This window comes from Meles meles, chromosome 1 (assembly GCF_922984935.1).
Source record: "Meles meles chromosome 1, mMelMel3.1 paternal haplotype, whole genome shotgun sequence".
In the NCBI taxonomy this organism is placed as follows: domain Eukaryota; kingdom Metazoa; phylum Chordata; class Mammalia; order Carnivora; family Mustelidae; genus Meles; species Meles meles.
The window spans coordinates 29,406,307-29,428,933 of record NC_060066.1 but is presented as its reverse complement, the minus strand read 5'-3'; the positions used below and the strand labels follow the sequence as shown (position 1 = coordinate 29,428,933).

General features: G+C 36.7%; 1 protein-coding gene across 1 annotated transcript in view; it reads left to right on the top strand.

The window, feature by feature from the left end:
• Positions 1 to 22,627, top strand: part of PKHD1L1 (PKHD1 like 1) — a 161,888-nt gene that overhangs the window by 5,254 nt on the left and 134,007 nt on the right. The window contains exons 3-11 of the mRNA XM_046015318.1: positions 5,063 to 5,207; positions 6,166 to 6,274; positions 7,303 to 7,360; positions 8,488 to 8,581; positions 11,539 to 11,592; positions 12,201 to 12,274; positions 13,368 to 13,410; positions 18,152 to 18,222; positions 19,444 to 19,554. Of these exons, the coding sequence (XP_045871274.1) occupies positions 5,063 to 5,207; positions 6,166 to 6,274; positions 7,303 to 7,360; positions 8,488 to 8,581; positions 11,539 to 11,592; positions 12,201 to 12,274; positions 13,368 to 13,410; positions 18,152 to 18,222; positions 19,444 to 19,554 (759 nt within the window). The remainder of the gene's footprint in view (positions 1 to 5,062; positions 5,208 to 6,165; positions 6,275 to 7,302; positions 7,361 to 8,487; positions 8,582 to 11,538; positions 11,593 to 12,200; positions 12,275 to 13,367; positions 13,411 to 18,151; positions 18,223 to 19,443; positions 19,555 to 22,627) is intronic.

Below are 22,627 nucleotides of genomic sequence, written 5' to 3'. Positions count from 1 at the left end.
TTAAGCTTAGAGGATGAAGTGGTGTTTATTAAAATCCCTACCCTTTGTTGAGTTTCTGCTTACTTTTTGTACCTATCATGGATAAGAGAAGCGCTAAGAACATGGGTCTGGAGGAACTTATATAGGGAAATTGCTAATAGCTTTATAATGTCTATTTTTTGTTAAATTATTTATTTATTTATTTGACAGACAGAGATCACAAGTAGGCAGAAAGAGAGAGAGAGAGAGAGGAGGAAGCAGACCTCCAGCCAAGCAGAGAGCCCGATGCGGGGCTCGATTCCAGAACCCTGGGATCATGACCCGAGCTGAAGGCAGAGGCCTTAACCCACTGAGCCACCCAGGCACCCCTATAATGTCTATTTTTAAATATTGTTTATCTCCAAATATCACAGGCGCCAGGTTGACATCGCCAACCTGAATTCAAATCCTACCCATAACACTTATTAGTTCTGTGTTATTTTTAAAAAGGGATATTAACACTGAACTTAAATTTCAGGATTTTTGTGACCAATAATAAGAGGAAATATCAACCGAGCTCTTAACATAGGAGCCAAGCACTATGTTATGCACTATATATACTCCTCATTTCGTCTTCCTGACAATCCAATAAGTAGGTGATTATGGTCATTTTCCATTTTATTTTATCTTATTTTATTTTATTTGAGAGAGAGAGAGAGATAGTGAGAGAGAGCACAAGCAGGGGGAGTGCTGAGCAGGGACTCAATCCCAGGACCCTGGGATCATGACCTGAACTGAAGGCAGACGCTCAACCAAATGACCCACACAGGTGCCCCCTGGTCGTTTTTCTGATGAGAAGATAAAAATGAGAGAGTTCATCTCTAAAATTTGAGTGCCTGAAGTTATACAGCAAGGATGTGCAGGAGTGGGATGCGAATCCAGGACGTTAGGGTTCCTTTAAAGAGCACCATCCCAAAGAAGCAGCTTTATGAGAGCTAGAGTTTTAGGGGCGTTGGCATTTGGTGAACATCTGGCGCCGTGAAGTCCTTAAACTAGGCAATATTCATGTTTTTAATGGGCCTTTTTAGAACGCTGAAAATGTTCAATAATTTAAAAAGCAGTCACACCACAGATGTCTACTGACCCCAATTCAGCCACTTCAGCTAATAAAGGTTATTTAATATGAGCCTATAAGGTAGGAGTGATTGTTTTCTGAAACATACTGCAAAACTACTTGACAATATTTATTTTTTCTAATATAAATAATATATATACATTGAATTTAGAGTTAAATCTACATCTCTGAATTTAACATTTTTTCTGGCTTACTGATTTTAAGTTTATTATTGTACTATGGAACAATGTGGACTGTAGGTAATTAAGTGCTGAAATTCAAATAACATGAATTTATATTGATAACCTGGATGCAAAGGAAAAATTTCATAACTTCAAAAATATTGTTAGTCATCAATTTAGCAATAGTGGTGTTTTACTGTTAAGCACTTGCAGTATTTAGAGAAAAGTAACATTTAAAAACGCACATGCTTTTAGAACTCATAATTTAGGAATTTTAGATTTTGAAGTGATCAAGGCAAAAATTGTTTCTTTACTAACTTTATTCTAGAAAATATTTTAACATAGACAACTTCATAGGTTTACTCTGCATATTAGAATACTATTAAGTATCTTTTTAACATTTTTATTAGGAGAATATTTAGTTATAGGGTTTAATCAATAGAATAGTATCCAATTAATCTTAACCATGGATTTTATTTCTTGGGTTTATTTTGAAATTGAATGTTGTTCTAGCAATATAAAATACTTTTATGTGGCATAAAATTACATAATGGATATTTAACTACTTCCAAATCTAGTTTTGAATTATCAGGTATTTATAGTAAGATTAAAATTATTTTCATCAATTAAAAAATAATTTGTGCTCTGTTTCACATCATCTGTTTCTCTGGTTCTGTTGAATCACACCCATTAGCATGCAAACACACTGCTATTTCACCAACCTGAAAAAAAGCAAGAGCAAAATCATCAGGCTTTTTTGCTCTACACCCCTTCTACCTTCCACCCATGCCTCTGCTTCCATTGATAGTAAAATGCCCCCAAAAGGGACCAGTATTTGTTCCTTTCACTGGTTATCCTCCAATCTTCTCTTGACCCCATGCCAATCATGTATCCATCGCTCACTGAAACAGCATCTTCACTGCTGCTCCTTGTCTATACTCTCAGAGCAGCAGCTAGTGACTCTTGGCAAGTGTAAGTCACACCATGCCATGCCTCTGTTTGGGAAGCCTCCAGTGCTCTCTAACTCATAAAAATAATCTGAATGCCTTCAATTTTTGGTCTCATCTCCTACCACTCTCCTCACACATATTTCTCCAACCATGCTTGCTAATTCTTGAATCCAAAAACATGCTCCCACCACTGGGCCCGGAAGAGCATGTTCCCTCTATCTAAAATGCACTTGCCATAGGTATTCTCCAGGCTTACTCCTTCCAGAACGTTTCCTTGACCATTTATGTCACATGCCTCCTCTATCCCAGGAATAGGGTTGGGAAATCAGAAACGAGAAAGTCCTGAAAAGAGGCACGTGAAGGTGGTATGAGCACATGGTATGAGCACAAACCGTGCAGATCTATGTCTCAAGTTAATTCCTGCAAGAGAGGATCCCCCACAGAGGAAACAGAAACACCAGGTTGATTGAATGACTCATTCAGGGGCTTCTCTCTTTGGCTACCTCAGAGCTTGTACAATGGGCTCAGGAACAGAGGGACCACGGGGTGAACGCTGTGCAGGTTAACACCATGGACTTCCTTTCTCCAAGGAAAGGATCTTTCCCTTGAGTTCCTTTAAAGCAAAATCTGAGGTGAGGACTTGCAAGCATATGGTTTATTTGAGTGGCGACTCACTGCTACCCACTGCAGTTGTTGATACCTGACCTGATCAACACTGAGCCCTCAGGAGGGACCATTCCCCAAGAAGTATACCAGTTGCTTAGGGACAAATAGACTGCATTACTCCACATCCCTCATGGAAAGAACAGAGACTGAGTTACTGCCAGGAGAGTCTATAAAATAGTGCCTCAGAACAAGAAACACATTTTTACATGAAAAAGTTGTGATTATGGGCACACGGCCACAAAACCTGTGTTACTCTGAAACACGTGGCCTAGTAGAATGCTGGAATGGTCTATAAGAGGGAAGCCTAAGATCCCAGCTTGGGAACAGCATCCTGTGGGATAGGATGCTGGCCTCCATCATATGCCATATGCCTTCATCCCATGGCAGATACATGCTCCTGTGTCCTGGCAGACAGAGCACATGGAGCTGGAAAGGAATGGTTTCTTTCGCTCATTATCACTCCCAGTGATCTGCATATGTGCTTTCTGCCTTGCTGTTTTAAATTCTGCTGGATTTGGGGTCTGAGAGAATGCTTTGGCCAGGGATCCCTATATGGCTTCCAGTGAATGGGAACTACCACTATGAACTGATCAGTTTGAATTCATCAAACATAATTAGTAGCCTACCAGAGATAATCAGTTCTGATGATCATGAAGAGAGAGGGTTGCTTTACCTCATAGAGATAGGGAGGGATATGTCTGAAATTCAGGGTATTCATGGGGGCATCTCTTGGCTTCCATGTCCAGTGGTGACTGTGAATAGGCAATTGTAGCAACCACAACCTAACAAGGGTAAAGCAACAACCAAGGGCCCAGACCTTCAGGATGAAGGCTAGTGTCGCTCCCTCAGCTTAAGTGCTGGCTAAGGCAAAGAAAGTCTACAATGGGCGGTAAAGAGGGGCTACAGTGACTCTTCATTATAGCCTCAGGACCAGTTGTATCTTGTTCCACTAACTCTTGTATTAAATTTTTAGCAGAGCTTTTGGCTGGTTACCACCTTGGAGACTTGAAACTGGATTATATTTAAAATGTGGGGCCAGGGGGTGCCTGGGTGGCTCAGTGGGTTAAAGCCTCTGCCTTCAGCTCAGGTCAGATCCCAGAGTCCTGGGATCGAGCCCTACATCGGGCTCTTTGCTCGGCAGGGAGCCTGCTTCCCCCTCTCTCTCTGCCTGCCTCTCTGCCTACTTGTGATCTCTCTCTCTGTCAAATAAATAGATAAATAAATAAATAAATAAATAAATAGTCTTTAAAATGTGGGGCCAGAACATGTCCATATGGCGCAGTCAATTGCCTGTAAGAGAAGCCTTTTATACTCAGCTTCACAGTCTCTTGTTCTCAACTCGAATTCTAGCCACAGCCATGACAGATAGTCCCCCAAAGACTGTGACCCAGTCTGTGCTCGTAGCTCTTGCCTTCTGTTCCCATAGCACGTCTTTGTCTACCATCCCAGGGCTTCACTGATGCAGTGACTTGGGACATTGGAACCCCTATGGTGTAGGGATGACATATGTGCAGCCTGAAAGTGCAGGAGAAGCTATTTCCCCTGGAGAACCCTCAGTTAACCCCCTGGACAGGATTTTATGAAGAAAGGTTTGATTCTTTGATTCTGAGAGGCAGGCCCTATTTTCCTTGGAAGTTTCCAGCAAGGTTGTGCTCCAGCTGTGCTCACCGCCCAGGTTGTCTTTCTTTAGGTCTTACTCTCTTTTGCCCCAAAGGAGTCACCACTCAAATAAACCATAGGCTTGCAAGTCCTCACCTCAGATTTTGCTTTATAGGAACTCAAGGGAAAGATCCCATCTCTTATACTGTTCTCCTCATCTCTCTTTTCAGTCCATCTGGCCTCCTTTTTTTCATAGTAGTTATCCTCAGCAGACATAGGTTCTGATGGGGAGGGAGGAGAGTATTTTCTCCAGTCCTTCACACCCTACCTCTGGAATATAAGCTATTTAATTCTGTGCCTGGCAAATAATAGGTTCTCGAACATTACTTTTGTGAATAAATGAATTGAAGGTGAATTTTTATGCTTCCAAAAGGATTACAATCATAGGGATAAATATAAAATAGGTTAACTGCTAACTTACTTACTTACTAATATTCCTTATTATTTATTGATGATTCAGTACCCAATGACAATGGTTAGATCTTTGAAAAGAGAATTCTTTTAATAATAATTCAGTGTTTTTACTTTTCCAGGTTTTGCTCAAGCAAACCAGTTTAACTATGGAGTTGATAATGTGGAGTTGGGAAACAGTGTGCAATTAGTTTCTTCTTTCCAATCGATTTCTTGTGATGTAGAGAAAGATTCAAGTCATTCAACTCAAATTACATGCTATACTAGGTATGTTTTATAGTATGTTTAATAAGAGAATTTTTATCATACACATATTAGTATTATATAGTTTTTAATATACTCTGGCTATTATATTTTCTGATGATCAGCTATTTTTTGTTTCATGATGTTTAGACTATCTTATAGCTTTATTTCATTCATTTGTAATGCTCTTTCCCTGTATTGGCACAATAAAATAAACTCCATATCCTTTTCCAGGTTATTAGAGCTATTGTCTTATCATTATTGATCTATTTCAGAAGACAAATGGCTACTATTAAATTGTAATGATGCTCCTCAAATATCAAAATTATGCTTTCCTGTCCAGTTTGATTAATTTCCTTCAAAATCTTGACATATTCATTAAGATTAAAGATGATCATTTTGTATAGTGACATTTCAAGTTCTTTACTATCAGTCCAGAATGATGTTTGTTATTAACAACTTATGGGAAAAATTAATCATTTTAAATGGTAACTTTTAATAATAAAACAGATAGCACATATTCCAGGGGATTTCATCTTTATCAAGCTTATTGGCTATTTCAGCAGCAAAAGCTCTCTTACAGAGAAATTTGATCAGAATTTAAAAAAAAAAAAAGCATAACATGACTGTTCCAAGGTGATGTGTTACTGTTTTAAGTGGTTCTTCCTACCTTTGTTATTGTATTTGTTTTCCTTTTCAGTAAGCACCAGTGCACTTAGAATAAGCATTTGCCCGCTGTCCATAATGTTAGACTCTGCAGTACAGAGTTCAGGATGGAGATCCTCCATAATTTAGAATGAAACTCTTATCATTTAGAATTCTAATAATATAGAATGGAATTTAGCTGTACATCAATTAGAATTTTAGACACTTTTTTTTTTTTTCAAAATGACTTGTAGTCTGGGGCAGTATTTTTCCTTAAGAGTATACATTAAATAAAAGGGTCATTGCATTCCTTACATGTTCTTCATTTGCTTTGCAGAGCAATGCCGGAAGATTCCTACACTGTGAGAGTCAGTGTGGATGGGGTTCCTATTACAGAAAGTAATACCTGCAGAGGTCGCGTCAAGAGCTGGGAATGCACCTTCAATGTATATAGGATCTCCTCTTTAACTTTTGGATGATCGGTCTTGTGCTTGCTTTCTTGCCAAACGGGGCTTTTATTTCTTAATTTTACAGATTGTTATCTATTTCCATATTAAAAAATATACTAACATGTAGCGAATGATAACTTCACTCAGTTTTAATCATCTTCTGTGGCAGCAGAATCTCTTTTATCATTTCTTATTTGTTTCCCTCTTTAAATTAATTTTATTACTAACTTAAACTTTTATACATTAAATTTTTTTCTTGCTCACACTATTTTTTCTCTTTCTCCATTTCTACTCTGAATTTAATTTTCCTTTTCTTATCTTCATGGCACTCACTTTCATTTTAATAGGACCATAACTCTTTTTCCTTTCTTTATAATTTCTAATGCAATGAGATAAAATATGACTGCACTTAGCATTGAAGTCATTCAAAATGTAGTTATCCTATATGTAGATATTTACAATAACACATTTCTTCTAAGGACCATCCTATGTATTTTTAAAAATTCTGTCTGTCTATCAAAAGTATTAGAGTTTCCATCACCCTTGTGGGCTCTCTGGGATTCTCCTCTCTCCCCGTTCCCATTTGGTGTCACAATTCTTAAGAATTTTACCTGCGTTGTTCTAGAAAATTATCATTATCTTCATTACTAAAGCTTACTTTGATGGACTTTTTCCAGGTTTTGTTTCTGTTTTGCAATGTGCTTTGTTATTTTTTCTTCATAGGCTTAAATAAAAGGCCTTCTGTAATTTTATTCCCTCAAATTCCTGCTACCAGAGAGCCTTATCACTAGGGTTTGACAATGCTGATAACAAAGGAAGGCTGACTATTAAAGTTCTGAACTAAAAACACTGACAGAGAGTTTTTAGTGGATAAGGAAAAGATCTTGAACAAGCAGAATAATCATATTCTAAACTTTATTTTTATATGTAAAAAGAGATATTTTGACAGTTATATTATAGAATTATTTAAATGTAAATAATATAAGAACCAAAGATATTAGCTTATTGACAGTATTATTTTACAGGCAAAAAGTTTCAGAACCCCAACGATAATGAGCATCACACCTTTATCTGGAACTCCAGGTCTGTTATATGACAGCTGATATAATATCTTTTTTGGTTTGTGGTCATTAATTTAATTTTTAATATATAAAATTAGTATATCTGATAATTTATAAATAACATATTTCTGATTTACAGTAACTCCCAATATTATTTCAAAAAATGATTTTCAGTGGTTATATCTGAATCTGCTATAAAGTATTTTACTATCCCCCTATTAGACATTTAGCTGGCTTCCACTTCATTATAATTATAATTATAGCAGTTTACAATCCCAAAAGGAATATGTGAAAATGCCCTTTTCTGTAACGTTGACAATTTTAGGAACTAATTTTTTCAGGCATTTATATGAAAAATGTAGAAGCTTATTTCTAACTTTTCTAATTCTTAATTTTTAATTCTTAATTATACAATTAAATTTACTTATTTATATATATTTATTGACCCTTTGTATTTCTTCTTTTATAATTACTTGTTCATCTCCTTGGTTTTAATTTAATGCTAGTCAATTTTTTTCATATTAAGTTATAAGAATTCTTTATATTTTAAAGATATTAATGATTTGTATGTCGTATATGTTGGAAATATATTTTTAACTTATATTTTTAACTTTGCTTTTAAATTTTATTAATGGATTTATCTGTCATTCAGACATTTTTAATTTTTTAAATTAAATTAATCTATAGATTTTAATTATTGTTTTTTCTTCCTTCATTTTTATGCTATAGAAGACCATACCATCCCAATTATATAAGTATTATATAAATTTATACTTAATTGCAAGAGTTTTTATGGTTTTATTTTTATATTTAACTTTTATTCACTTTTTGGGTATAAAGTAAAGTGAGATCTTATTTGTTTTTTCAAATATATCATTCATGACCCAAGCAATATTTATTGAATAATTCATTGTTTTCCATGAAAAACTTCTTTAATTTACAAATACTTATAAATATTGCTTTAATACTATACATCCTCATGTTTTATTGTGTTTGTTAGAATGTTCAGCAAAGTGTTAAATAATAGTGATGAATATGGCATATACGTGTCTGGATCCTGGTTTCATTGGGAATACCTCTAATGTTTTGGTATTAAGTGTATGGCTGTATGGGTAGGTAATCTTACACAGAACTTTTTGTTTGTTTTAGGCACACTAATAACTATCCAAGGCAGAATCTTCACTGATGTCTATGGAAGTAATACTGCATTAAGCTCAAATGGGAAAAATGTTAGGATTTTGAGGTAAATTTTTGTTGTGGAAACAAATTCTTATCACTCAGATGGGGTATGGTATTCCACAAACAATGGGCCCAATGATACTAAACATCACTACAATGTGAGGGGATTAATTAGCATATTTTCAGACACATTATAGGAAGAAAAGGAGAGACTATTAGATGATTCATTGACATGGAAGCAGTGGTCAATATGCCTTTCTTTTTTGGTCTGGCATAATTCTTTTGTTTTCTGTGATAGATTTTAATAGAAGGCACGTGGAGACAAGCCCAATAGTAACTGAGTTGGTTATAGAACTTTATTACTGAATAACTTTGTTACTAATCTGCCTCGTTTTGCATATATATGTAACTGTGTAGCCTGGAGGTCCCTAGCTTAGTCAGGATCTGAGAACCAGAATCTCCTGACATGCAGTTTGGTCCTTTCTCTTCTACTGTAGTGGTGTGTGGGAGAGTGCTGAAACCAAAAATGGTCAGTAACTTATTAACAGCCTTGGGTTTGAACACTGGTCTCTCCATTTACCAGCTATGGATTAGACGGTAACATTGGCTAGTTACCTCATACCAAAAAATAATTGTCCACATTTTGGATTGGAAGCTAGCTTGGTCACTAATCTTTCTGTAGCATAGGTGTGGTTTTCTGAGTGCTGTCTTGAAAGACTGATAGCTGAGTTCTTTCCCCATAGAAGGAAGTACAGAATCAGCTTTCAGAAGGCTCCATGCATATTAAATACAGGTGTAAAATAGATAAATAGATAAATTAGCTAACAGTTAATACAACAATTAGAGAAACATTTTTAACTACTAAAAAGGTGATATATATGTATATGTAAACACACATACACATATATAATTTTGTAAACCAAGTAATTTGGAAGGTTTTACTAAATGAAATCAAGGTAATTTAGGTGGCATTCTATGAAGTAGCACTCAATTAAATCACATTTCTATGCATCTGTAATACTGTGGAAATGTTCATATTGGTTCCTTACATACAGTAAGTACTAAATAGAGAAACAAGTGTTAGCATAAATAAAGATTTTGTTTGCCTCCATATAGTTGAATGTTATGAATGGTTTATATTCCAATTCTTAGATGGGGTTTTCTAAGTCATCCTTTGCTATAATAATGCTAAGAAATAGGAAGCTTAATCTTTAAGGACATTTCTCCCCCCCACCCCACCCCCCACTGTAACTGAAATTTACTTCTGTTCAGTACAAAGGAATGCATAGAAATTATTTTATGAAGTCAAGAATTGAAGTCAGCAGGGACCTTAGAGTTCAGGTTACCTAGCCCATGTATTCTGAAACCCCAAGATACTATATATAAATGCACAAAAACTTTCACACACCTATTAATGTGAGAGGCGAAGGCCTTAGAACTGTGTCTATCCCATTTCTGCCATCTCAATTGTGACATTAGGCATTTCAGGCATTTCACTGGGCCTGAATCCCATTAACAGGGAGCAAGGGGCCATGTACTGGGCAGGAAGTCAGGACCCCAGAGTGTTCAAGCTGCTTCTGCTTCTCACAAGTCTTCTCAATTCAGCCTCATCTTCAAACCGAGATCAGGTACAAATTATAGAGGACATGCAAATACCAAAGGGTTTGGTGCCCACTAAGGATATTTTGGTCTAAAAGATAAGAACAACAAAATACATATATATGGTATATAAAATATACCAAATATATAAAATATATATATATATTTTGTTTTTCTTATCTTACCTTTTAGACCAATATATATATATATATATATTTGGCCAGACACACACACATATATATAGTGAAATAGTGTAGTATTGTCATTGATAGGCAAACCCAGACCACTGCAGGGCTTACAGGGTGTGGGTAAGAGCACCGCTGTAGCCCAGCTGTCTGGGTTTGAATTCCTGCTCTATTCCTTACTGGCTGTAGGCTTGAATAAGCAACTTAAGCTTCTTGCCTCAGTTTTTCATCTATAGAATGGAAGGGTAAGATGGTTGTAAGGATTAAACACAGTAAGTGCCATTGTTAGCTGCTAAATTTATTATTTAGGTGCAAAAAAGCGGGAGTTTAGAAGGAGGCTATGAATCCGTAAATCTCTACAATGGGTGCAATAATTCAGTGTACTTGCATCACAAACCTAATGTAATAATAAATGAAAGGATTTGTGCATACACGTTTATTAAAACATTTAAAGTTCTCCGCAAATGGAAGTCTTTACTTTTTAGGAGTTCAGGTTTGTATCTGCAGTTACTTTGAATCTGGGATTTGTTGGCACAGAAGCCGGGTGGTTTATTCTGAGTGTGGCGAGGAGTACAGGGCCTGTGGGTCCCACCTGCAAGCTTTCAATGGCATCAGGTTCTAATATCCCTAAAGCAGTAGCTGACCTGGTCCGCTGGGGAAGTGCAAACCAGTATTTCTCTGCAGCCCTATCCTGCCTCTTCTCAGCTTCAGATTTCTGTTTCAAAGGCACTGAGGATATTAGTTGCTCTCTTCATCCTAATTACTCCGTGGGGCTTGGCTATGGCCCTCCTTTAATTCCTGCCTATAGTTTGAAACTCACTGTGTGTTACAAAACACAAAACTCTGTTTTGTATTTGAGTTAATTGATCTGCAAGCGGAAGGGTCCCCATTAGCGATTTCCACGTTGTCTCTTCCTGTGGTATCATCACTTTCTAACACACCAAATATCCTATGATTATCATGCCTATTATCAGGTCTCTCCCTCCCCCCACCCCCGTTAGAATGTCAGTCCCACAAGGGCAGGATTTTGTTTTCTTCCCTGATGTGTGCCAGTATCTACAGCAGAGACTGCAACATAATAGGTAATAAAATAGGTGTTTGTTGAATGAATGCGTGATAGATAATAATAAGTGATTGAGAGAAAAATATAAGGTGTTAGTGAACTTGGTGGGAAGAAAGTATTTTGAAATGATTTACTAAACATAACTTCATCTTTTCCAATAAAATATTTATACAGAGTTTATGTTGGAGGAATGCCCTGTGAGCTTCTCATACCACAGTCTGATAATTTGTAAGTCACTCAAATAATTTTCTTTAGAAAATAAATAGAAGATATAAACATACCAGTTTAAGTAGTAATGTTTAGCAATACTGTATAGCCGAATCCTTTAAAATACAATATAAATTAAAACGTTTTATACAGTAAATTAGTAATCATTTATCTAGTTAGATGTAACCTGATATCCCCTATTGTCTTCAGTAGAATACAATAAGAACTATTATTTAGATTATTATGTTTTGAGATATTTTGAGAAATATCTTTATCAAATAATTGTTTCACTTGGTAGGATTTAAAACTATCTAAGAAGAATAACAATGGTGATAGCCAAATTAACTACAAAATATTTAATTGTAAAAGGAAGCTTTATGCAAGTATCTCCAACTGAGACTGGGAAATATTTCATTTCACAGTAATTTTTGCTGTAGAGACAGTTTCTAGCCTGATACATATTCAAAGTCCGTACAGTGCTTTTAAGGGAAACAGTAATTAATTTTATTTTATTTATTTATTTATTTGCCAATAAATGCATCTTTGTTATAAATACCTAAGAAGGGAAACAGTATTTTAGAACTGTAGTGTCAATATAAACTTTAAAATTAACATATTTATTTTATTAGGTACGGTCTAAAATTAGATCGTCCCAATGGAGACATGGGTTCTATGGTTTGTAAGACGACTGGAACTTACATTGGTAAATGTTGATCACCATTCTTCGCAATTCTCAGAAATGCCTGACTCTGTTGCCTTGTTTTGTACGCTCTTAGACCTCCCCTGCAGCTTTATCCCTTTCTTTAAAATTAACATTTCCTCTTTACCTTGGCTTCTTTTCAGTTTCATGTAAGCATGTATAAATTACTTTTTCCTAACGTTTACATTTAAGATAAGCTTCTTCAAATTTCTTTTCTTCTCTTTTTTCTTTTTTCTTTTTATTCTTCTGTCACCCAGAAAATTCCATTTACTAATTTAGCTGTTTTCCCTGTAGCCTTAATTTTATGCTGTTTCTTCCCCCTTGCCTTGTACTCCAGGCACTTAGACCTTATAGTCCTTTTTTTTCCCCCAGTTTTATGTTGACATACATCATTGTATGAGTTTAAGTCATATAACATGATGGCTTCATTTACGTATATTGTGAAAGGATTCCCGCAATAGGTTTAGCTAGCATCCATCATAATCTTTTAGTTCTAGAATGGACTCCATTTTATTTTGTCTCAGAGCCTTTGCAAGCCTCCCATCCCGAGAATTTTAAAGAAAATATCATGTCGTCGAAAAAGCCTTCCCTGATGCCCTGCCTTCCACTCTCCAAGTTCACTCTCCTTTCTTTGATAGCTTTATCACGGTTTTTAGTTCTGTTACTGCTCTTGACTGACTGAATCGCTGCCCCCGCCCCCACCCATGCTCAGTTAGGAACAGAGCAATCTGAGTGCTCACCCTGCATGGCCCAACCCCCCAGCAGAGTGTCTCCTCCGATTAAGTAGCTGTTGAAAGAATGAAAGAAATTTGAGGGCAGATGGTTATGTATATGTCATTTTTATCATTCTTCATTCATTATTATATTTCATCAAGTTTTTCTAGTTAATAGCCTTGAGACATCTTAGTATGTGTATTTTAAAATGCCTGATGCTTGTTTCAGATAGTTCATTGTCATGGCTTTAAGGATTAATAAATGGTTGTATAATTACAGTTTTAATTTTAAGTTTCTTTGCTTTTAAATCAGATTTATAATACATAGTTCTTGTTCTCCTGTGATTGGGAATTTAATTAATTGTGTATTTAATTAATTCCAGGTCATCACAATGTCAGCTTCATCTTGGATAGTGATTATGGAAGGTAGGTCATTTTGTAAATAATAATTTCCATAATGGATTCAACTGGGTAAATAAAATAAAAGTATATGTTTACTTTGTGCTATAGATCCAGAGATTAAAAAACTAATCACTTCCGGGGCACCTGGGTGGCTCAGTGGATTAAGCCGCTGCCTTCGGCTCAGGTCATGATCTCAGGGTCCTGTGATCGAGCCCCGCATCGGGCTCTCTGCTCCGCGGGGAGCCTGCTTCCTCCTCTCTCTCTGCCTGCCTCTCTGCCTACTTGTGATCTCTCTCTCTGTCAATTAAATAAATAAAATCTTAAAAAAACAAAACAAAAAAAAACTAATCACTTCCTTCCCCCAAATGAACATTTAAGGGGTCTATCACTCCCTTTATCTACTTTGTGCTTCAGACACAGCCTTTCATCTGTTGGGAACTTTAGCATTACCTAAACAACAAATCAGTCTTTGATTGTGATATTGAAAGGGTTCTTTTTTTTTTTTCCCATTTTATTTATTTTTTCAGCGTAACAGTATTCATTCTTTTTGCACAACACCCAGTGCTCCATGCAAAACGTGCCCTCCCCATTACCCACCACCTGTTCCCCCAACCTCCCACCCTTGACCCTTCAAAACCCTCAGGTTGCCCCAACCTCCCACCCCTGACCCTTCAAAACCCTCAGGTTGTTTTTCAGAGTCCATAGTCTCTTATGGTTCGCCTCCCCTCCCCAATGTCCATAGTCTTACAGCTCTTCTAACTTAATTGTCATTCTTTTGATAACTAAATAGTTTAGTTTTGATTTGAACTAATGTAAGAATAAATTAAACCCCATGGTTAATACCTGATGAAAGTGTTCATTTAAAGTATCAAGACATATGGAGTGATGAAAAATAGTAGTTACAGCTCACAATTGTCCATCTTAGCACCGTATGTTAATAATTTCTATTCACAATTTTTTAATAAAGCTAGAACTCAGTTCCAGATACCCTACATCCTAATTTCACTAAGAGAGATTACCATATGTTTAAGAAATACCAGAATATGCAAATCTCAACACATGTTGCAAACCTCCTATCATAGATAATCATATTACAGAACATTTCGTGGGAGGCATGGTGCTAAGCACTTTATGTATATTGTCTGGTCGAAGACTCCCAAAGATCCTATAAAATTGAGTGTTATCATCCCCCCCTGTGTCTCACACTGGGAAAAGTCAGATTCAGGAAAGTTGAATAATTTGCCCGTGGATATTCAGCTAGTTGGAAGAAGCACAGGTGTGTGAACACACACAGCCGAGCTCCAGACCCTGAGCATTGCATTCCAGGGCTCTGCCAAGGTGATGAAGCTTTAGAATATAAGTGAGGTTCGGTGGGGTGAGGTCCAGAGCCGATGACCAAGAAAGAATTCTTGAGACATCTTTGGTGCAAAATGGTGGTTTATTAGATCACGGGGACAGGACCCATGGGTAGAAAGAGCTGCTACCCCGGGGTTGTGAGGAGTGGTCCATTACATACTTGCAAGTTGGGAGGGGGTGAGGAATAGCATAAGTCTCTAAGGAATTTTGGAAGCAAGGTTTGCAGGACCTTGAGGGGCTAGCTGTTGCTGGGAAAAAGTCATTTATTACCATCTAATAAAACCTTAGTCATGAGACCCTTCAGATATATATATCAGTGGGCCATACGCTTAGGAATGATTGCCAGCACATATCTTGGAGGGTTTAGAGATAAAGAAAGTTTCCAAAGCAATTTTTATATGTTAAAGTAGACCCACAGGATCCTGGTTGGGGGTGAGGGGTGGTCAGGCTAGGATTGATTTTTGCTCTTAGCAAAATATTAAGGTGGAGGGAGTTGAGTGCCTAGAGGAATGTCACTCTGCCTGTTTCAAGGACTTGTCAGTGGGCTCTAGATAGGAAAGAAATTTAGTAACTCTTCTTCTGCCTCTGTTTCCCACATCAGAGGATCTCAGCCATAGCACCACATCTCCTTACTACTTAACATCCTGACACAGGATTCTTTAAGCATGGTAGGATTGCCGCCCTTTTCTGTGCATTTGCGAATGTATGGGCGGTATTTGTTGGCTGTCATAGTAACTGGGGCATACCAATGGCTTTTCCTGGGCAGGACTGAGATGCTCCAAACCTAAATGAATTATTCTGCCCAAAAATGTGATCGTGTGTCCCCATGAGAAAATGAGCTGAGTAATAGAAATCCAAATAAATCACAATATTTAGCCATCCGGTACTAATATATCTGTCATAGATCAATGATAGGATATGTCTGTGGATTTTGTGTGTTTGTTTCTGAAGAGAGATAAATGATTAGAAAAGATTGAAAAAGATTAAAAAGATTGAGAAGAATGGTAATATTACAGTCAAAGTAGATGTTATTCCTGGTTAATGCTCACGGACTGTAAGAGAAGGATGATACTTGGTCCCTGCGTGCATGCAGCTTCAATTGGGGGTGGTGAGCCCAAATCCATTATCATTGTATTTGAGGATCTTCTGGTTCCAGACACCTAGAGGCAATAGGTTGTAACAAAATGATGACTGGGTTGCACACTTTCTTATAGACCAATGTAGACTGGACCAAAAAACCATGAAGAATATTATAACTCAAGGGCAAACCATTGTGGATGGTATGTAAATGGTTATTAAGATTCACCTTTGTGATTTACGTGAGGCAAATGACTTAGAGTCTCATGATTTACCAGTTATTTTCTGCAAGGACCTGACCTACACGCATACAACTTGATACAAATAAGGCAATAGGGATTTTGTTGAAAATATTAGAAAATCATGTTAGAAGCAATAGTTATTGAGTTTTAAATGATTTCCTGAACTACATATACTTTTTATTTTTATTGCTCTCATTGTCATTCTTCTTCAGGTGAAAAAGATGAATTCTTAGTTCTGAGTCTGTATGAAAGGTACTAATTACCAAATCCATCATATACTTCTCAAAGAAATAATTATCCAAAAATAGGTTTGAGCGATCAAGCTTGAATGTGATTGATAAGTATATATAAATCAATGTGTTGCATTCACATGCCATGAAACTTTCCATTTTTAAAAAGCCAGCAAACTTGCACATAATATAGGTGAAAATACAGCTTAAAATAGTTGATTCTGTGATCTTGACTTATAATTCTTTTTCTTAAAGCCAGTGGCTGTTCCTTTGTATTAATGTCTTAGAACTGAGGAAACTGTGTTTCTATATAAAACAATCTTAGGAATTTGAGATAACTGTTAAAAATATGGCATTTACTACCTAAAAGCCTAGTTTCATGATTACATGGCATTTTTAAAAAGTGTTAAATCATTCTTTAAATTAAAAAATTCAATATTATACAAATTTCAGGCGCATTCCTGAATATCAAATGAACCAATTAAAGGCCATTGTGGCTCCCATTCTGTATTTCTTTTAATAGCTAACCTTCTCTCCTCTATTACCCCAAGTTCAAACAACAGCTGTTACAAACTGATAAGGTTCAGATGAGGCTGCCTTAATTGAGAAATGCCTAGTCATTATCAATGAATTAGTGAAAATCACCTCAGTGTCATGCCAAATAAATTACATTCAAATTTTATTTCAGGAGGCAATTTTCCCACCACCTTGAGAAGCAGGGTTAATTTTTCAGATGCAGAATCTGACCACAGACAATATTGCTGGAGCTGGCCTCATTTCAGATCTCTGAGAAATCAACTGAAGGGCTTGTAACGTACCAATATAAATCCAGTATGAACTTCTTAAGTAACTAATTTAGCATGCAGGATTTCCAGAGACTCTTAATCTTGCAAATGCATATTATAGTGCTGGGTTCAATTTACAGGAATTTACTGTTGGTCTCAACCACAAGATCTGCATTATCCTTTTAGATTCCAGTGCAGTATGTTATAAATATAATGAATGGACTTTGAGTCTTAACATTTGAATTTCTTAACTTCTCTATTATGAATTTCATTGAGATAATTAAGGAAACAGTATTTAATTTCCAGGGTCAGATTCCTTCCCTTCTTTGCTCTCCAGGCTGTGAAGTGTACGTCTATATCCATCAAAAAATATGAATAGGTTCTGTATTTATTGAGGGTGATTTAACTCTGGTGGATTATTGTTAACCTGCTTTCATTCATCGTGCTCTCATGCAGATTTATGGCAGGAAAAAACTGTGTAAGACACAGGTGAGGAGCCAGGGTTCAGGACTCCAACTGCCTGCCTTCAAATTCTGTTTCTGCCACTTACTCTCTTTGTGATCTTGAGTAAGATAAATAGATTCTCTGAGCTGTACCTATCTCATGGGTTTAATATAAGGATAAAATAATATAATAAATTAAAAGCTTAAAAAATCTTAGGTTAAAAGCTTAAAACTGCATGATATTTAAGTGTTCAGTAATGTTAGTTATTCTGATGCTAAGTGGGTTATAAGAGAGGAGGGTGGTTAACACAAACGCCTTCAGGAAAGGGGATCCTGTTTTTTTTTTTCTCTAATAGGAATTCTTTATTGAGGTATAGTTTGCATATAATAACATTGTAATTTAAGTGTGCAGTTCAGTAAGCTCTGACCAATGAATATTTGATGTATTTGATGTACTTGTATACTTGTATATTTGTGTAACCAGTAACTGTATCAAGATGTAGAACATCCCCAAAATGTTTTGTCCAACTCCTTTCAAATATAATTTATACCACTAAAAAAAAAAAAATAACATTTTCCTGAAATAAAGTTCATTTTTAAAGTAAGGATTTTTACTTTTTTTTTTTACACAGGAGTTTCCCACAAAAAATGGCATATTTTGTTTCTTCTCTAAATAAAATTTCAATGTTTCAAACATATGCAGGTATGTGAACCCTCTCACTCTATGTGTGTGTGTATATATGTATGTATGACAGGGAGAGAAAGAAAAAGAATGAGACAGAGAGATGTGTGTACCTTATTTCATCATCAATGACAATAAGGACTTAAGGCATAGTATATTATTTTATGTACTGCTAGGAAAGGAGAAACACATACAATGGAGGGTCTAATAGGAAGCTCTGACATTAAGCTAGGACCCAGAAAACTATATTTTTAATATAAGGCTGATTGAGAAACCAGCTCATCACTCTAAAAGAGACAGAAGGGAAACTTGCATGTCTCCACTTGGGCCGTTGGTGGTGGGAGGGAAAAAAATATCTCCACTGTCAATTTAAACTACAAGGCAGTGCTCTTGCAGATTTATAGTCTCAGTGTGGTCCAAAAGAATACTCAAGTAGATTATTATTTATTTTAACTTACAGAGATCTAAGGTTGGTAGACTCCTAGGAGAGTGTGGGAAGCAAACATAAATCCTCCTGGAAGAATTGCACTTCATTCTGGGTCAGGAGTGATGGAGTGGCACATTCAGATTCAAAGATGTTCAAATGTGAAAAGAAGTGTCTTGGAATCAATCAAATAGGATATATCCTGGCTTTTTCTATTCAATATAAAAGCCGTGTGTAAAAATACATAGACCTTTGATAGATAGAAGTAATAAGAATAAATTTTAATAAGAATCTACCATATATCATGCCCGGGGCTATTTTACTAATATATCTAAAACTTTTATATATGAAACCAGAAGGCTTCCAGTCATAGTTAATGTATTACTATACGAGGAAAGTATAAAATGTTGGTCCAGAAAGAGAAGAAAGATTTGTTCTTTAAGAGCATAGGGGAAAAGAGAAGAGGCTGTTCTCCTGCCGTCCTGTATTTTCTTTTGGAATCAAACATCTGTCCTCAGCCCAGAGTTTTCTTAATTCCTGTGTCCTCCATACCAGTGTCTCTTTAGTACCTGTCACCACTAAAACCTGGTTCCCCTGAGCTGTAAGGCTCTGTGAAAGCCGTGTTAACTCTCCTCTTTGCAGAATTGCATCAGAGACAGAATTGAAACACCCAGTTCATTCATTTGGTCAATCCACTACCTATGCTGTGCTATGTGTTAAGACTAGGTAATTTGGAAAATTCATAAAGATTAAGCATTCAGGTTGATGTGTAATATTCATAACATGTTACTTAATGTGCTTCTCCTCCCTCTCTGCAGAGGTCACTATGATTTCCCCTTCACGAGGAAGCATTCAAGGTGGCACTGTGCTAACGATAAGTGGACGGTTCTTTGATCAGACAGATTTCCCTGTCAGAGTTCTCATTGGAGGTATCTTTTATGACTTGTAATATATTGTGTTATAAGAACAAATCCTGGCTTTTATTTAATAATTTTTAAAACGAATAATGTCTTTTTTCAGTTAATGTCTTAAGTTAAGACTGTGTATTTTCATGTGGGCATTTGGTTCCAGGGAGTGATACTTTTCCCACTGGGACCTTCCAGTGAGGGCCTGACATGACCTTGACTTGGGCTCTGAGGTCATCATCAGAAAGCATTGTCTGAGGGTGCCTGGGTGGCTCAGTGGGTTAGGCCTCTGCCTTCGGCTCAGGTCATGATCTCAGAGTTCTGGGATCAAGACCCGCATCGGGCTCTTTGCTCAGCTCAGCTTCCCCCTTTCTGCCTCCCTTTCTGCCTACTTGTGATCTCTGTCTGTCAAATAAATAAATAAAATCTTTTTAAAAAAAAAAAAGCATTGTCTGGTAACAACTTGGCTACCTTCCACAAATTCCTCGCCACACGTTGAGACACACATACCCTTTATTTAACAAACTTTTAAATGCCCTTCTTGAACTGTTGTTAATTCTCAATGGGTTTGTTAGTTAGGAGAAAATTTAAAGTATTTGGGGATACTTTCTCATCCCCTTTTCATTTATTGTGAGTTATCTGGACATCATCAGGAATTACCAATGATATTGGCCTTGAAAAGAGCATTAATTGATGTGTTCTATTTTTTACAAATGTGAATAGGGCTTGGTTCTCTGGTTATGTATCATTTTTATGTATCTAGATCTTTTCAAAGTAAGGAGCTGTGCAGCTCAAAAAGGAATGGAGGATGAATGTAATAGTGGGGGTCTTCCCACTCAGTCATAATGACCTTCTCTACCTTGAGCAAAGGACTCTGTGTTGCTCAGGCAACTGGACACATATTTTTTCTGATATAACTTTCTGCTTAGGTACTTTCTACTTTTAAGGAATCTGCCCATGAGTCTGCAAAAATGTGATTTCAAGAGAAGAAATTAATATAAAGTAATTTCATCTAACATTTATATAATATATATCTCTTCTCGGCATTTTGGCTAAGATCAAGTGTAACATTTTTTTTTTAAGATTCTATTTATTTATTTGACAGACAGACAGATCACAAGTAGGCAGAGAGGCAGGCAGAGAGAGACAGGGAAGCAGGCTCCCTGCTGAGCAGAGAGCCTGATGTGGGACTCGATCCCAGGACCCTAGGATCATGACCTGAGCCAAAAGCAGCGGCTGAACTGACTGAGCCACCCAGGTGCCCTCAAGTGTAACATTTATACAATATCTTTCCTATCCCTGTGGATCCTTGCTGGTCATCTGCATAAATATTAAAACCTAGACAGTGGGGCGCCTGGGTGGCTCAGTGGTTTAAGCCTCTGCCTTCAGCTCAGGTCATGATCTCAGGGTCCTGGGATCGAGCCCCGCATCGGGCTCTCTCCTCGGCGGGGAGCCTGCTTCCCCCTCTCTCTCTGCCTGCCTCTCTGCCTACTTGTGATCTCTCTCTCTGTCAAATAAATAAATAAATTCTTTAAAAAAAAATAAAACCTAGGCAGTAAGATTTTTAAATATCATATATGTTTTCTGAAATTTTAAATATACATGTTTCAAATATTAAAATAAGGGCATAAAATCGCTTTATATGTTGTAGTTTATGATATTGTGATAGTTGACATGCAAATACAACATGTTACTTTTGTGTATTTCATTGCTATCAAATGTGAAGGTTTGAGATTTTGAATCCTCAGTAATTTCTTTTTTAAATTTTCATTACTTTTTTCAAGGTTTTTTCTTAAATTTTAAATTCTAATTGATTTACTGGAGTATAATTACATACAGTAAACTGGATGTATTTTATTTTTTTCTTCCAAGTTTTTATTTAAACTCCGATTAGTTAACATACAGTGTAATATTGGCTGCAGGTGTACGATACTACAATTCAGCACTTCCATACCACACCCAGTGCTCATCACAACAAGTGCGCTCTTTAATCCCCATCACTTATTTAACACGTCCCCCGACCTCCTCTCTGGTAACCGTCAGTTGTTTTCTATAGGTCTGTTTCTTGGTTTGCTTCTCACATTGCCCTACCCCCTTTGTTCATTTGTCTCTTAAATTCCACATATGAGTGAAATCACATGGTATTTTTCTTTCTCTGACTGACTTACTTTGCATAGCTTAGTACTCTTTGTCTCCATCCATGTCATCACAAATGGCAAGATTTCATTCTTTTTTGTGTCTTTTATATATACGTGATCTTCTTTATTCATTCATCAGTTGATGGACACTTGGGCTCTTTCCATAATTTGGCTATCGTTGATAATGCTGCTAATTGGGGTGCATGTATCCCTTTGAATTAGTATTTTTTTATTCTTGGGTAAATACCTAAGAGTGTAATTGCTGGATAATAGACTAATTCTATTTTCAACTTTTTGAGGAACGTCCATACTGTCTTCCACATTGGATGTACGTTTGCATTCCTACCAACAGTGTAAGAAGGTTCCCCTTTCCGCACATCCCTACTGACAGCTGTTGTTTCTTGTGTCATTGATTTTAGGCATTCTGACTGGTATGAGGTGATATCTCATTGTAGTTTTGACTTATATTTATTGATGATCAGTGATGTTGAACATCTTTTCACATGTCTGTGGTCATCTATATGTCTTCTTTTGGAAAAATATCCACTCATTTGCCCATTTTAAAAAAGATTTTATTTATTTACTTGGCACAGAGAGAGAGATCACAAGTAGGCAGAGAGGCAGGCAGAGGGAGAAGGGGAAGCAGGCTCCCTGTTGAGGAGGGAGCCCAATGCGGGGCTCGATCCCAGGACCCTGAGATCATGACCTGAGCCGAAGGCAGAGGCTTAACCCACTGAGCCCCCAGGTCCCCCTCATTTGCCCATTTTTAATTAGATTATTCATTTTGGGGGTATTGAGGAATCCTCAGTTAATTTCTTGAAAATAATGATTTGTCTATGGATCTTTCCTTTGCTCCAAACAAAATGGGCTAAGTTGGTTTCACTTACTGTTTAAATACATTGTTTTCTACCTCAATTATCTTGCATCCACAAAACATACAAAATCGTGACACATAGTGC